The sequence below is a fragment of the Zingiber officinale genome, chromosome 1B (genome assembly GCF_018446385.1).
Source record: "Zingiber officinale cultivar Zhangliang chromosome 1B, Zo_v1.1, whole genome shotgun sequence".
NCBI classification, from domain to species: domain Eukaryota; kingdom Viridiplantae; phylum Streptophyta; class Magnoliopsida; order Zingiberales; family Zingiberaceae; genus Zingiber; species Zingiber officinale.
The window spans coordinates 86,029,794-86,045,015 of record NC_055986.1 but is presented as its reverse complement, the minus strand read 5'-3'; the positions used below and the strand labels follow the sequence as shown (position 1 = coordinate 86,045,015).

At 36.4% G+C, this 15,222-nt stretch overlaps 1 protein-coding gene across 2 annotated transcripts in view; it reads left to right on the top strand.

Moving 5' to 3' along the window:
* The window catches only part of LOC121969153 (vacuolar protein sorting-associated protein 35B-like), a 38,888-nt gene that overhangs the window by 19,334 nt on the left and 4,332 nt on the right, over positions 1-15,222 (top strand). The window contains exons 1-12 of one of the 2 annotated variants that reach the window (XM_042519104.1): positions 7,933-7,988; positions 8,534-8,621; positions 8,811-8,867; positions 8,950-9,039; positions 9,128-9,250; positions 10,286-10,360; positions 10,432-10,491; positions 12,261-12,377; positions 12,674-12,913; positions 12,990-13,055; positions 13,261-13,350; positions 14,142-14,231. In XM_042519104.1, the coding sequence (XP_042375038.1) occupies positions 8,589-8,621; positions 8,811-8,867; positions 8,950-9,039; positions 9,128-9,250; positions 10,286-10,360; positions 10,432-10,491; positions 12,261-12,377; positions 12,674-12,913; positions 12,990-13,055; positions 13,261-13,350; positions 14,142-14,231 (1,041 nt within the window). In that variant the 5' untranslated portion in view covers positions 7,933-7,988; positions 8,534-8,588. Of the gene's footprint in view, positions 1-7,932; positions 7,989-8,533; positions 8,622-8,810; positions 8,868-8,949; positions 9,040-9,127; positions 9,251-10,285; positions 10,361-10,431; positions 10,492-12,260; positions 12,378-12,673; positions 12,914-12,989; positions 13,056-13,260; positions 13,351-14,141; positions 14,232-15,222 lie in introns of those variants that run through there. The other variant, XM_042519095.1, reaches the window with a different exon arrangement.

The window sequence follows — 15,222 nt, the reverse complement described above, 5'->3', positions numbered from 1 at the left end:
AGTGATTTTAAGTTTAATTTTAATTTTAAATTTTTAGTTTTAATTTTAAGTTTAATTTTAAATTTTTAGTTTTAATTTTTAAATTTTAATTTTTAGATTTTAATTTTAAATTTTAAATTTTAAGTTTAATTTTAATTTTAAGTTTAATTTTAAATTTTAAATTTTAAATTTTTAGTTTTAATTTTAAATTTTAAATTTTTAGTTTTAATTTTAAGTTTAAATTTTTAGTTTTAATTTTAAGTTTAAATTTTTTTGGTTTTAATTTTAAGTTTAAAATTTTTAGTTTTAATTTTAAATTTAATTTTAAATTTTAAATTTTTAGTTTCTTAGTCATCTCACCCGATCTATATTTTCAATCAGGGAACCCTATGATTTTGTGAGATGAATTAAGTTCAGTTTTAGGGTTGGGTTTAACTTTGCGTTAAATTTAAGTTTAGTTTTGGGCTCAACAAATATGCATTCTTTGGATAAACTTCTGGGCTATAGTGAGTCATTTAGACATCATTAGAGTAACCATGCCTTCGAAGTTTTTCAAATAGTCCTATCCACTTAACTTAATACAAAATCTTGGTTTAACTAATTAGGATTCGTAAGGGGTAGCTTCAGTTAGTTCCATTAAGCCAAATGCACCAGATCGAAATCATATCTTCCTAGACATGCATAGACATAGTTTCCCTAACCTACTATTATCCAAAACTTCACTAGTACTTTTGTCAAGTACTCAAGTTAAACTGTTGTCCCTATTTAGATTATTCCTAATTACCCTGCTGGGTAAGTTATTATTTTGGTGGTGCCAACTAATTTGGAGTCTCCCTTGAATTATTGAACATTTTGAGTTTAAGTTTTGGGTTTATATCGATTACTTTTATAGTTATAGTATACTTGATTATAGTTTTTGTTTATATTATATTTATTTAAGTTAGGTTTAAATAATTTAGGGTTTTTCTTTTGTTTTGTATTCATTTTTGAAGATTGAACTTTAGAGTTTAAGGAGAGTCTTTTGATTTATTTTGATTTATATAATAAATTTTTATCTTTAGGTATATAATATTGATTGAGTCCTACTTGCGTGGTTAGACATGCTTTCAGAACCCAAGTTTTACTTTGATTTTTATTTTGGTTAACTAATAATATAAAAGATTTTTTGGTTGAGCTGGGCTTATATCTGAGTTCGTACACAACTCTTTGTGATCAAGTATCATGTCGAGGTACTTGGATCTAGTTGTGAATTTTTCAAGTAATTCCTTTAGTTTAACTATTTCATTTTTCAATCTGAAATTATCCTTAAGTTTTGCATCTTGAGTTGAGATTTCAGTTTGAATTGGTTCAGTTGTTTAGTTGAATTCTAATTGTTCATTAAGTTTATTATTTTCTTTTGTTAGTTCGTTTATTTGATTTTTATAAGTAGTTAATTTCTTATTCAAGCATGCAATGATTTTAAAGAATTTTTTATTTAAATTAAAATATACATCATCGGAATCTTCGGAAACGAGTGCGGACTCGTGGCTCGATTCGGGTTTGGACCCATCTTCCGATTCACTTTTCGATTTAGATCCGTGCGCCATTAGTGCGAGGTAGTTGGAGTGCTTCGGTTCTCTGCCGTCTGATTCATCTCGGATGATTCGTCTCACGTCGTTTTGAGGGCCTTCTTCTTTTTCAGATTCGGCCAGTCAGTTTTGTAATGCTCCTTCTTGTTGCATCCGAAGCAGGTCATGTTTTTATTGTTAGAGTTGGCGGTGGAGTTGATCTTCTGCAAGTCCTTACTGGTGAAGTTCTTCTTTCTCCTAGTGAATATTTTTCTTACCAAGTTCACCAGGTGTTCTTCATCATCTGAGTCTGGGTCAGACTCGTCTTCAGGTTTCGGCTTGGATTTGGACTTGTCTTTTGATGATCCTGCAATAAAAGCAAGACCTTTCTCGGATTTGGCGTCAGTCTGTTCGTGCAATTCTAGTTCACAGAATAATTCATCTAGTTTTAACTTTGATAAGTTTCTCGAAATCTTATAGGCATCCACGATGGAAGCCCAAAGTGCATTTCGAGGAAATGCGTTTAAGGTATACCTTATCAGGTTCCGGTTCTCTAATTGGTGGCCGATTGTGTGGAGTCCGTTGAGGATGTCCTTTATACTCGCGTGCAGCTGACTGCCAGTCTCACCTTCCTGCATTTTGACATTAAATAATTTATTTAAAAATAAATCTCTCTTTGTTACCTTGGCATTGCTGGTTCCCTCATGCAGTTCTATTAGCTTGTCCCGAAGTTTCTTTGCATTTTCATGCGGGCCGACGCGGTTCAGCTCTTCTTTTGTTAGCCTGCACTGAATTGTGTTGAGAGCTTTGAAGTCGATGTACGTCTTTTTTCTTCATTTCCGGATTCCAATGTTCTGGGTCCCTTGGGATTTCGACATTATCGATTGGAGCCTTGTAACCTCTGGTGATGCTGAACCACTGGTGAAAGTCGGTCTTCAAATATACTTCCTGTTGGGGACCGTTGGTGGCCGGCTATCAGAGGGGTTGAATGACCCTGTACAAATATAAAAGAAAATACCCTTCTCGGACTTTTAAAATAACACTTGCGTAAATAATTAAAGACTGAAACTAAAAAGACGAGGCACCGGATTTTACTTGGTTATAATCGGGGAGGTTGTTAATCCAAGGAAGATGGTCGCACTAAATTCTCCTTCAGGCGGAGAAGCCTCTTCTACAACAATGTAAGCATAGAAAGAAGGAAGTTAAACTAAACAATAGAAGCGCACAAGTGTTGAATATCAAAATTGCTTGTTCTATCTAGCTTCTTAGATCAAGACTATATTTATAGCTTTGGTCGAGGCGCCTGGAGAGTTCTAGGCGCCTGGAAGGGGATAAAACTTTATCCCCTTCGTAGCGGATCACGGTCAAACGTGATATGGTCAAAAGTTGCATTCCGGGCGCTCGAACCCTTAAAGTCAACTTTGTTGACTTTTTGCGGTCCGGGCTCTCTGCTCCGGTTCTGCTCGCCTCGGTCCAGATCTTCCGCTCTGCTCGCTAGGGTGATTTCGGCCAACCGAAATAAGGCTCACCCGAACCCAATATCGGTCTTTTCGAGCAGGCTTTTGTTCCGGTTTCTCGTCCCTTGGAATCGTCGCGTGCTTCCCTCTCGTTCGCCAGCGTACTCATCCGCATCTCTTTGTCCCTCGGACGCACCGAGCCCGTCGGCTCTTTCCCGTGCCGACCTTCTCGCTGGCTGCATCTCTTGCTCCCTGAGTAATCTTCCGCTCCGGTTTCTCGTCCCTCGGAAACATCGCACGCTTCCTTCTCGTCCGTCGATGTACTCTTCTGCAGCACCTCGTCCCTCAGACGCACCGAAACCGTCGGCTCTTTCTCGTGCCGTCCTTCTCGTTAGCTGCGTTTTCCGCTCGACTTCCTGTACTCTTAAGTTCCTATACACTTAGACGCAGGGTAAAGTTACCACAGGACCTAACTTAACTTGTTTGGTCACATCAAAACAACCTGGGGTTCCAACAATCTCTTATTTTTTAATGTGAGCAACCTAAGTTAAGATAGGGTAAACCGACATAAATCAAAAGTAATAAATTTTAAATAAAAGTGCAAAGATTTGATCTACCTCCCCCTAGACTTAACATTTTCCATCTCCCCCTTTGATCACATAAAAAATGGAGATTATTTTTTATATCACCAAAAAGAATTTGCAATAATTTTAGAAATTTTAAAAAAAAATCTAAATAAAATTCAAGCAAAAAGAAAATTTCTAAGTTAAAAACTTTGCAAAAGAAATTTCTAAGTTTAGAAAACTTTGCAAAAAAAATATTTGAGTAATTTCTATAAAAAATGTTTGAAAAGACTTTTTAAAGCATTATTAATTTCAATTTAATGCTTTATCAGTTAGTCAATTAAACATTTTATTTCAATATTTGGCTTCTAAGCTGTGGCGAGGCACTAGGCCTTCTTGGTTATTGGATCATCAACCACTTCTAGACAACGATGCATAAGGAAATTAAATATTTAATTTTCTCGCTGAAAGCGCAAAGTCTAAATTAAGGTTCAAGTAAGACAGGACTTAGGAATCCAATATAAGTTCCAGCCAATTGGATTAGTTAAATATTTCTTAGGGACATATTTCTTTGAAATATTTCTAATTTGACCCTTATGGTATCTAAGGTACCAATTTAATTCATAAATTTTTTTAATATGTTGATTATTTGAACATGTATGATTTTTCAAAATATCTACTTGCATTTTCAAATCATTTTCTAATTTTAATTTATCATTTTCTGCTTCTAATCTTTTAAGATCTTCCGACAGACAAGATTTATCTAAAGTTAATTTCAGCTTTTTATTTTCTTTTATATTTGAGGTCATTCAACCCCTTCGACAGTCGGCCACCAACGGTCCCCAACAAATGGTATCAGAGCTCGGACTACCAGAAGGTTTAACCGCCGACTGTGCATAAGAGTTATGGTCTGATTGAGCCATGTGGGTATAATATTGACCTCGAACAAAGAAAGTGGGGGCTTCTATGTTCGGATCAAGAGGACTAGACACCAGGCAGGAAGTCCTAGTAGGTCGGGTGGACCAAGGGGCAGGAAGACTTGGTGGGTCGAGGATCGGACTTGGGAAGCCTGTGGTCCTTTGTTTGAGGAGGGGGATTATTGGGGTTGCAAGGTTGCAAACATAGTCCCATATTGAAAACACATGGGAAAGATCATGAGTTTATAAGAGAAAAGATATCTCCATGGCATGAGGCTTTTTGGGTAGAGCCCAAGAGCAAAGCCATGAGAGCTTAGGCCCAAAGTGGACAATATCATACCATTGTGGAGATATCTAAATTCTTTTTGATCCTACAATTGGTATCAGAGCCCGGATTGCCAGAAGGTTTAACGTTGACAATACAGTAGTTGGCACTGGATCGTGGTCACACGATATCGAGCAACAAAGAGTGGGGACTCATATTTGGATTAAGAGGACTAGACACTAGGTAGGAAGTCTGTTACTTGGGCTAAAGCGAGGAAGTCCTAGTGGGTTGGGTCAGGGCTTGGTGGGTCGAGATCGGACGTGAAGCTTGGTGGTCCTTTGAGGTTTGAGGTATTGGGGTCTGAGATGAACCCCAATCGTCAAGCATGGAAAGATCAAGTTTATTAGAGAAAAGATATCTCCGCTTTTGGGTGGCCGAACCAAACGAGAGCAGAACCAGAAGGCTGAGATAATGTGGATTATCATTTGTGAGATATCTAAATTCTTTTCGATCCTACACTTCCATCTCTTCTTCCGTCGGAAGTCGCCATTGAATGGGGAGGAGGGACGGACGATGTTGTACCCTTGAGTTGTGCCGTTTGATAGTGAGAAGAAAACTAAAATGGGATACCAAGACTTGGTCTTGGATTAACGTGTTTGAGATATATTTAAAGCGATTCGTATGGAATGCGAAAAAAAAAATCTAAAAGCGATTCCCGGCATTGGTGGTTGCACGAATGCATAACAGCTCGATACCACATTGGATCGATTCGACAGAGAGAGGGTTGAATCGTGATTTTCAAACGCTTCGTGTTTTTGAAATCAGTAAAGTACGGCGGGAAAACTTAAAATGAAAAATCGATCACCGAATGTAGGGCGGTTTTACTTGGTTAAGTCTTCGACAGTGTAACAGACTATACTTTCCGTTTGCAGAATTTAAGTACAAATAGAAATCTCGTTACTGACACTTTAGGAATTTATATGAAGGCGCTCGTGTGTTGGAGTCGGTCTGCTGGTCACGATCGGAAATCCTCGGAACAGTTGTCGGACACAACAACTTCGTAGCAGAGTTGTAGCAGGAACCCGGAGCAGTTGGAGCCTTAAATGGACGCGTAGTAGTTCGTATATGTGTTGTTGTGGAATGCCTTCTCGAGATAGTCTTATAAAGGGCATGGAAGGTGTCTTCCATAGCCATGGAAGGTGCCTCCAATGAGATAAGTTCGATCCCGAATAGCCCGGTGCTTATCCATGACTTCGTCCAACTTTATCCCGCGGAAGGTGCCTTCCATAACCATGGAAGGCGTTTCTATGAACAGTACGAAGGCGCCTTCCATCAAGCTTGAAGGCATCTTCGAACACTGTTCATCCGAAGGTAATTTTCTTCTCTTAGCTCTGCAAAACAATGTTAGTTCAAAATACCCTGCAAAATATGTATTAGGACAATTTAATAATAATACAGAGTAGCCATTAGTTTCTGTCCTTCCAGGACCAGGAATTAGTCGAGGTGTCAGCTTAGGGATCCCAAATGGACCTAAATTAGACCGACACCTACTGTCCGTTCAATCTGGACGCGTCCTCATTTGGTCACTCTCCTCACTTACCTTAACTTACCAGTTTGCCAGACATCCGGTCAGCCCGTCGACCTGTCTGGACTTTGTGCTAGCTATCCGGTCGGCCTGTAGACGTAGCTGGATTTCGTACCAGCTATCCGGTCGGCCCATCAACCTAGCTGGATTTCCTGCACACTCAATCAAGTGGTTAGATCACGACATAACCTAACTTAACTTACTTTTTATTCATCAAAACCCGAGTTAGACCGTTAGTACGAACCGCACCAACAGAATCTAGTACTAACTAGTTTCTGAGTATTGTTGGGATGTATACTATAAGCCTAGTTTTTGTATGAACATCTGTTTTGAAATATTTTGAAATGAGAATCATTTTGGTCAAATGTTTGCATTTTATATTTATATATATGTCAATGCAGTTGTTCATTTAATTTATATTATAGATAACATGGTGGGTGGTGCCACACAGAAGATCATGTTATCAGTTCCTTATAAATTATAAATAGTAGCTCACAACCAAGATGGATTGGGACAAACCATTGGAACGGTTGTAGTGTAATTTGGTATTAGTCTGTCTTGACTATAAAATTACACTAGTACACTATGTGTGTATTGAGTAAGATCGTTTGTGGTTGTTCGATTTATACTGACTACATAAAAGAACAGAACCTCTGTTATTATGGATGTGCGTCCTCTTAATCCCAATATAATAATAAGCACGTATACTTAGTATTTATTTCTTTAACTTATCAATGGGTGAGATTTATTCGTTAAATCAATAGATCCGATGAGTTGGGAAATAGTACTGTTTATATGATGTGTTGTTGATTATAGAAGGAATCTGTGTCCTAATTATTTAGGTTGATGATGTCCCCGTGAGGAGCTCATAAGGATTATCATGTAAATCCTGCAGGTGGACTTAGTCCGGCATGATAATAAAGTTGAGTGGTACTACTCTTGGAATAAGATGTTAATTAATTGAGTAAGTAACTCATTTAATTAACGGACATGTGATATCTTAAACACAGGGAGATTAACGCACTCATGATAAGAAGGAGCCGATATTGTAATATGGGATTGGTGTGGTAGTTCAATAATAACCCTTTAGTGGTATGGGTTATTATTAATGGACTTGAGTTGAGTGTTCGTGCCGAACACTGGAAGCCCAAGTCCATCAGGAGGCCTAAACCAATTCCTCCTCTAGGTCCCTGTTATAGCCTCTATATAAAGTCTCGCATCCACCCATCCACAACTTGGGTTTGGTTTGGTTTTTCTCTACCTTCCTAGGGCTGACAGCAATGGCTATAAAAAGGAGTAGGTGGTGCCCCCTAAAACCTAATTTTTCACAATTCTCTTCTCCTCCTTGTGGTCGTCGCCTCCTCCCTTGCTAGGGCCGGCGGCACCTCCACCTTGCCTAGGGCCGGCGCCTCCTCCACCTTGCCTAGGGTCGGCTCCTCCTCCACCTTGCTAGGGCCGGCGCCCCTCCTTGCTAGGATCTCTTGGCGGCCGGCGGATTGGAGAAGAGAAAGAAGAAGAGAAGGCACCCATCCTAAAGCTTCACTTGGTGGCCGGCGGTTTGGATCCAAAGAGGGGAAGGGTGTTTGTTGTCTTGGTAGATCATCGCCCACACGACGTCCAACAAGAGGAGAGGAATACAGCAGAAGATCAAGAGGTCTTTAGCTACAAAGGAAAGGTACAACTAGTTCTTTAATTCCGTTGCGTAATTAGTTTAGTTTTCTTTGTATCGATTTTGAATACCAACACAAGAGGCCAGCGATCTTGTACTTCGATCAAGGTGTGCTTTGATCCGTTAAGAACTTGCTTCATTGATCAAACACATGTCTGATCGAACATGCGGGTTGCTAGGAAAAGTTCTGTACTTATATAATTTTTGTATAAGGAAATTGAAATAGAACGGAATTTCAGCGCCTTCAAATGTATCTATAATTCTCATTGCTAGTGGAATATGTTTTGTTTGCGTCTGATATTGAGAATAATTCATTAGAGTTTGACTTCTTTAAATCTGTGATAACTAATTATTAACTTGGAAAGCACCACTAGATCTAATGAACATTTTAAACATAAAACTTCATTTTTTTCACACCAAACTTCTGTATATCTCTTGTATAATGTAGATATTCCACTTATAGAAAGAAAAATAGTGGCTTTCTTAATTGCTTCTTAGCTGTTTTTTCCACCATCACTCAATTTTGTTTATCATGTATTTCTATTATTTAGGGATGCTGAGACAGTTAATGATGCTATTGAATTTGTGCTTCAGAACTTCACCGAAATGAACAAACTCTGGGTTCGAATGCAACACCAGGTTGGTCAAAAAAGATGTCATATATGACATGCTGTTGTTTATGTATATGTATGACACCTGAACACATGCATGTCATAATTTGACATGTTGTATACCATGACATTAGTAAGTCATGCTGCTACTGTAGTGATTATTAAACTGTTAAGTGATCACTCTCTGAGACTAGACATTGGACTTTCTGGCCTGCAGGGGCCGACCAGGGAAAAGGATAAACGAGAAAAGGAAAGGAGTCAACTCCGTGATCTTGTAATATCAGCACCCTGGAATTAGTTTATTCTCAATCAAGATAGTTTGATGTCTTCATGTTTTCTTTTTCTATTTATTTTAGGTCGGCAAAAATCTTCATGTTCTCAGCCAGATTGAGGGTGTTGATCTTGATGTGTATAAAGAAACTGTTCTTCCTAGAATACTGGAGCAAGTCAGTAATTATTACTCATCGACAATTGGTACTTCTATAAGGTTTACATCTTAGAACCTTACATTTTTTGAAGGGTATTGGCTAACAGGTTGTCAATTGTAAGGATGATCTAGCTCAACATTATCTGATGGATTGTGTAATTCAAGTCTTTCCAGATGAATATCACTTGCAGACACTTGAAACATTGTTGAGTGCATTTCCCCAGCTTCAGGTAGCTGAAGTAGTTTATTCTAAGAATTATATACTTATATTAGTATTTTTCTTGTGTTATTTGGTTGATGTTATATAACTTTGGCATGTCACAACTGGCATACATCCTGAATTCACGTAGGATAACAAATCCCCTCTTAATCAAGAGTTTAATATGGTTGTTTATTCATCTTTACATGGCTCAACTCTAGTCTGCTATTCTTGAGCTGTCTCTGACTCCTATTTATCAAGGTAAAAAGTTGTTGAACTAATTGAGTAATTGTAGAAGGATATGGTGCTTTGTGTCACCCTTTTTACTTTTGTGTAGATTAATTTGACTTAAACTTTGGTCCTTATCTCAAGGTCCAATGCCCTATGCAGTATGTAGGCTAGTATGAAAATTTTATTCTTTATCATGTCTTGCTGACTAGTTTGTCTTGCTGACCTCATACTCTGCATACTTCCTGTTCCTTATCCATTTGTATCTCTTAATAAACATATGAAAGAGATGATGTAGTGAGGTACACCCTTATTGTGCTCTATGAATTTATATTAACTTGTGCTAAACGTGATACTTACTTAACTAGTCACTAATCAAATCCAGTTGAATTGTCAGGTTTATTTATTTTCCTGTTATCAACCTAATTGTATTTGGGGAGAAGTGAAGGGAAATTACTGTTAATATATCTGTAGACAAGATCACTCTGTGATGCTAGATATAAGGAATTATGTCCAGTCATACCATGGGAACAATATCAGCCTCATTTCTAGTACCCAGTACTGTCAGAATTAAAAACAATAGCGACTCCAGTATACTCTTTTCTAGTATCTTCCAACCCAATTTTGAGCATGGTTTTATTATCCTAAATAATTTGCATGCCACATGTTGGATAAGATGATTCCTGTCTCCTTTTTTTTTTTGTGAGTATCAGCATAGAGGGATAGGCGTTGGAAAGATCATAGAAGTCTTCTGTAATTTTTTTAGGTGTCAAATTTGTCTTAATAACTCATTGTTTGGGATTTTTGGATGCCTAAATTCTTTCCTATTTTTATGCAGCCATCAGTTGACATCAAAACTGTTCTATCTCAACTTATGGATAGGCTATCAAATTATGCTACGTCCAGCACAGAAGTGAGTTTCTTGAGTTGATCTTCCTGACTTAGGAAAAAAAGATAACTATGTCTTGTACATAAATGCTGCAGGTATTACCAGAATTCTTGCAAGTAGAAGCTTTTGGCAAACTGAGTAATGCAATTGGAAAGGTAGTTCATGATATACATCTTTAAACTATTTCTGTATGTCATGTGACTTGTAAGTTCTTATGTTGTCTGGATTTATCTTCTTATTAGACATGCTGAGTTAAAAAAAAATCTTGTATGATGTGGACCTACACTAATTTCTGGAATTCATTTTATCTCACTAAATCTTTCAGGAATTCTTATATGATTGTAACATGCTTTGTTAACTTCATTTGTAATATATTCATAGGCATGGTCTCCTAAAAAGTTCAATGATTTCTACTAAAAAAGAATTTGTTTGTTCTTATTGCTGGAAATGACATCGGGACTTGCATTAACCAACTTGTTTTTTGGGTTGCCCTGCCCTACCCCATCATTTAGATGGGGAGGGATGAGACAAGGATTTTATGCCCCACCCCTCTTTGCCCGAGGTCAGTGGATTGCACAGGATTATAAATTCAGGAGGACAAATCACATTAACATTTTTCTCAAGGGGCAAGATACTAAAGAAAACTGATTTTTTTAAAAATAATGATAAACCCTTGTAATGGTTTAAGGGAAGTAAAAAATCATTTCGTTGGGTATCCCAAGCCTCTTTGTGTTTGCACCATCCACTTCATATTAAATATAATGAAATATCAGTTTAATCAATTTGGCCGTGCATTTCTTTTTGCCCCTTATCGATTTGCCTTGCACAACAAGCAGTTGTAGGGGAGCCGGGGGTGCAAAAAAAACATAGTAAGAGTGGGAAGTTAAATCTCCTCTCTGCCCAACTCTCCTCTAGCCATCATTATAGCCCAAAGGAATATTTATTTCAACATTCAAGTTCCTAAATAAATCATATTCACGAGTCAGATATCAAGTTTTCATCATTCAAATTTTGAGCTTGCAATCTTTGTCAACCTAAATACCAAAATTATGCATGAATATCTTAATATTGTGAAAACATTAAAGTTATGACTTATGAAGGAACTTGAGGTATATTCTTCACAATTAGTATATTGTTGCAGTTGATTGATTCCTATGGATATCTAGTACTAGGGTTCCCTAAATTTTAATACAGGGCAACAAAATTTGTATAAAATACTTATGTTTTTTCTAAACTAAAATATATGCAGGGTATGACATGGTAAAAAAAAAAATCATTCCATACTTGTCCTGCCCCACATGTTTAGGCTATTTGGGATCCCATCCTTGCATCATTTACATACCAAGATAGGGGAAGACTACCTTAATTGGAGTGGGATGAATCTTGGTCAGGGCAGGGCAACTTGTCATTCCTATTTAGGGTACCACAAATGTTTTTCAAATGATTGATTCCTTTGTACCTGAATTTATGGTTAATAAAAGGTGCACTGTGAGCCATTTTTTCTACCTTCTTTGATATGAGTGGAGGCCATGCCCATGAGTAGCATGTATATTAATGTAGAATGTCAGGTTTATACTCAGTGGATTGTATTGCTCAATCAACTTTGTTGCCTATACTGATGCATTATATAAAATATAGCATTTAGATGAATTTGTGATTATAAATGACAATCTTATTTTTTTTTCTTTGATCAGAAAAAATATTTTACTCTTGATTTATTCTCTTTATTGGGGGAAAATCATGTTCTCAAATACTATTTTGGCATTTCTAGACCCTTGTAAGTTTGTTTCCACTGTTTCTGTTATGCCTTATTTGTATACTTTATGTTGGTTTGTCCTCACATTGACTTGATAAGTCAAATTATGTGAACCTAATTTGTTGTGATCTATCTGCATACTATATTCTGAATACTACAATTTTATAGGTAATAGAAGCACAGGTTGACATGCCTATTGTTGGAGTAATTACTCTCTATGTATCCCTTCTCACATTTACTCTCCGTGTGCATCCTGATCGGCTTGACTATGTGGATCAAGTATTGGTATGATCTATTCATTCTAACTATAAGATCTGATGTCAATTTTTTTATCAAAATAAATCTTTATTGTTGATTTGCAGGATATTCATGTTTTCTTTCTTTTTTTATTCATTTATTTTTGAAGTAAAATCAAACTTATTCTATCCAAATGTACTAAATATAGTAGTTTCTAACAAAAATTAGCTACTTTAAGTTTTGACATATAGAACTTAATAAAAGATATATGATCACATTGTTTTGAATAATGTAATACACTCTTTATTATAGATAACAAAATTTTCAATTTTCTATTTCTACAGGGGGCTTGTGTCAAGAAACTTCCAGTAAAAGCTAAGCTTGAGGATAGCAAAGCAACTAAACAAATTGTTGCACTTTTGAGTGCTCCACTGGAAAAGTACAATGACATTGTTACAGCATTGAAGCTTCCTAACTATCCCCGAGTCATGGATCACTTAGACAATGGGACCAAAAAAGTCATGGCTGTTGTTATCATACAAAGCATCATGAAGAACACCACCTGCATATCAACTGCAGATAAAGTAGGCCTTCTATTTAGGTTTGAATTCTAAATTTGAATGGTTTTGTTTAAACTGAAAAATCTTTTGGTATTTCTAGGTTGAGGCTTTATTTGAATTGATAAAAGGGCTTATGAAAGATGTTGAGGGAACTGAAGATGATGAGGTATTTAAGTTGGATTACTCTTTTCCAGTTAGATAAAGTTTCTGTATAAGTGTATTTTTTTTTTTTCAAAAAAATCTAGCTGACTGAAAAATCCAGTTAGACAGCATGGTTACTTGAGACAATTTCTGTCCCTCCCTGCAATATAGCTATTATATTTACTGCTAGCAAGATGATTTCTTTTTGCTACCTCTTTCTTTGAATGTAGATTGACGAAGAGGATTTCAAGGAGGAGCAAAATTCTGTTGCACGTCTTATTCACATGTTGCATAATGATGACCCGGAGGAGATGTTGAAGGTAGATTTAGTGAAGTTGGTGCATTTTGACAAGTATATTTTCTGTTGATTGACAATCACTTGGTTATTTGATCTACGGAAGTTTTTGTTTCTTCCATCATTCTTTTTGAGGACTCTGTTTCATCCTTTTTTTCTGTAAAATGGGAAAATTATTTTAAAAGACCATATTGTGTTCTAGTTCTTCATAGAGAAATCATAGGTACTAGGAGCAATAACGAATCTAAAGAGGATATAGAAGTAAAAAAATGCAAATTGTCCAAAACGTAGATACGTGCTATATGAAGTCAAGCTCAGTGTTATTTATTGTGCCAGTTAATAAGAATGTTTAATTTAATTTTTAAAATTGGTAGAATTTATTGAAGCTTTCAGATTTCAGTGTATAACAATAAGGTGGATTGGTGCTACTCATCTAATTGAATATCTCACATCAAACATTGACTTCTTGTAAGAATAATATAATGACGCCTGAACCTTTGACTACCCTTTTCCAGCAAAAACTGTATGATATTAGCAATTTCATAGAGCTTCATACGTGGTGAAAATTTTGAGAACCCATTTGCTTAGAATCTTATTTGCTATTCTTTCCAGTTACTGCTAGAACTTGTTGCATGCGTGGAGAATTTGGCTTTGTAATGAAAAATTTTGGATAGTGGAACTGGTGCTGATTATATGCTATATTGGGACAGATTGTTAATATTATATTGATGAATTTGCTCAGGCCTTGTTTTTTGTCTATAAAATTGTCTTACCTAGTGGTCTAATTGCAACTGAACTGCACAATGTTTTTTTCAGATCATATATACTGTAAGGAAGTACATTATTCTCGGTGGTCCCAGACGCCTACCTTTTACTGTACCTTCCCTGATTTTCTCTGCCCTTAAGGTTTGTATTAAATATTGTATGCCATTGCAAATTGTTTAGTTGCAGGAAACCTTTTTTTTCTTGTAATAAACACAATTTCCAATTTTGTAGATATAGCTAATATAATTGCTTCTTATATAGTTCGAGAATATATATATATTTTTTTTCATTGTGATTTGATCTATATGGCTATTACCTCATTGAGTACTCTCTATGCTTAATGGTGGTGACGGTAAGGTCAATATAGAGTTTTCATAAGCATGGGCAACATATATTGTTCCATAAGATAAAATAGGATAATAATTGCCTTCCGATAAAGACTGTTTCATTACTTTTTTGACATGGTATCCCTGCAAAATTTATAGTGTCCTAAGACTGTCATACAAGAAGACTACCATAACTTGATTAGCACGAACATCTTATGCTTCTTAAGTTGTCGAATCATATGAAGGAACTTCATCTTTAGAATTCCTTTCCCTCAATATCTATGGCTCAGTTCTGTGTTCATGTGGTAGATGAACAAACAAGAGGCAAATTTAGGAGCTTGGACAGAATGACAGAAGCATCCATTTTTGAAGCAGTGGAAAATTATAGACATTATGAAGTGTTGGAGGGGTTATCTAGCATTTTCCTCGATGCCTTCCTTAGCATGCTACTTGTATTACTCTTAAAAAGTATGATTCTTCCCAATGAGGAAGGTTGTCAACAAGGATTGTTGTGCACCTATGACTGATAAACTATGTCAAACTAGGTGACAAGGTACCATGCAAGAAACATATGTTGCCTAAGTGGATATTGGATAACTTTAAGTTGAATGTTAACTTCAAACTGTGCCATGCATGAAAGGTATTGTCATACTTGCATCATTAGATATAGGTCCTTGGTAATTATTTTATCATGTTAGTGTAACATTGGCTCAGTGCCATTGCGTAAAAGAAGTATTACAGGAAATTGGAAATATTAAACTGCCTATTTTATGATTGCTTTAGGTTGCTTTGTTTCAAACTGTGAA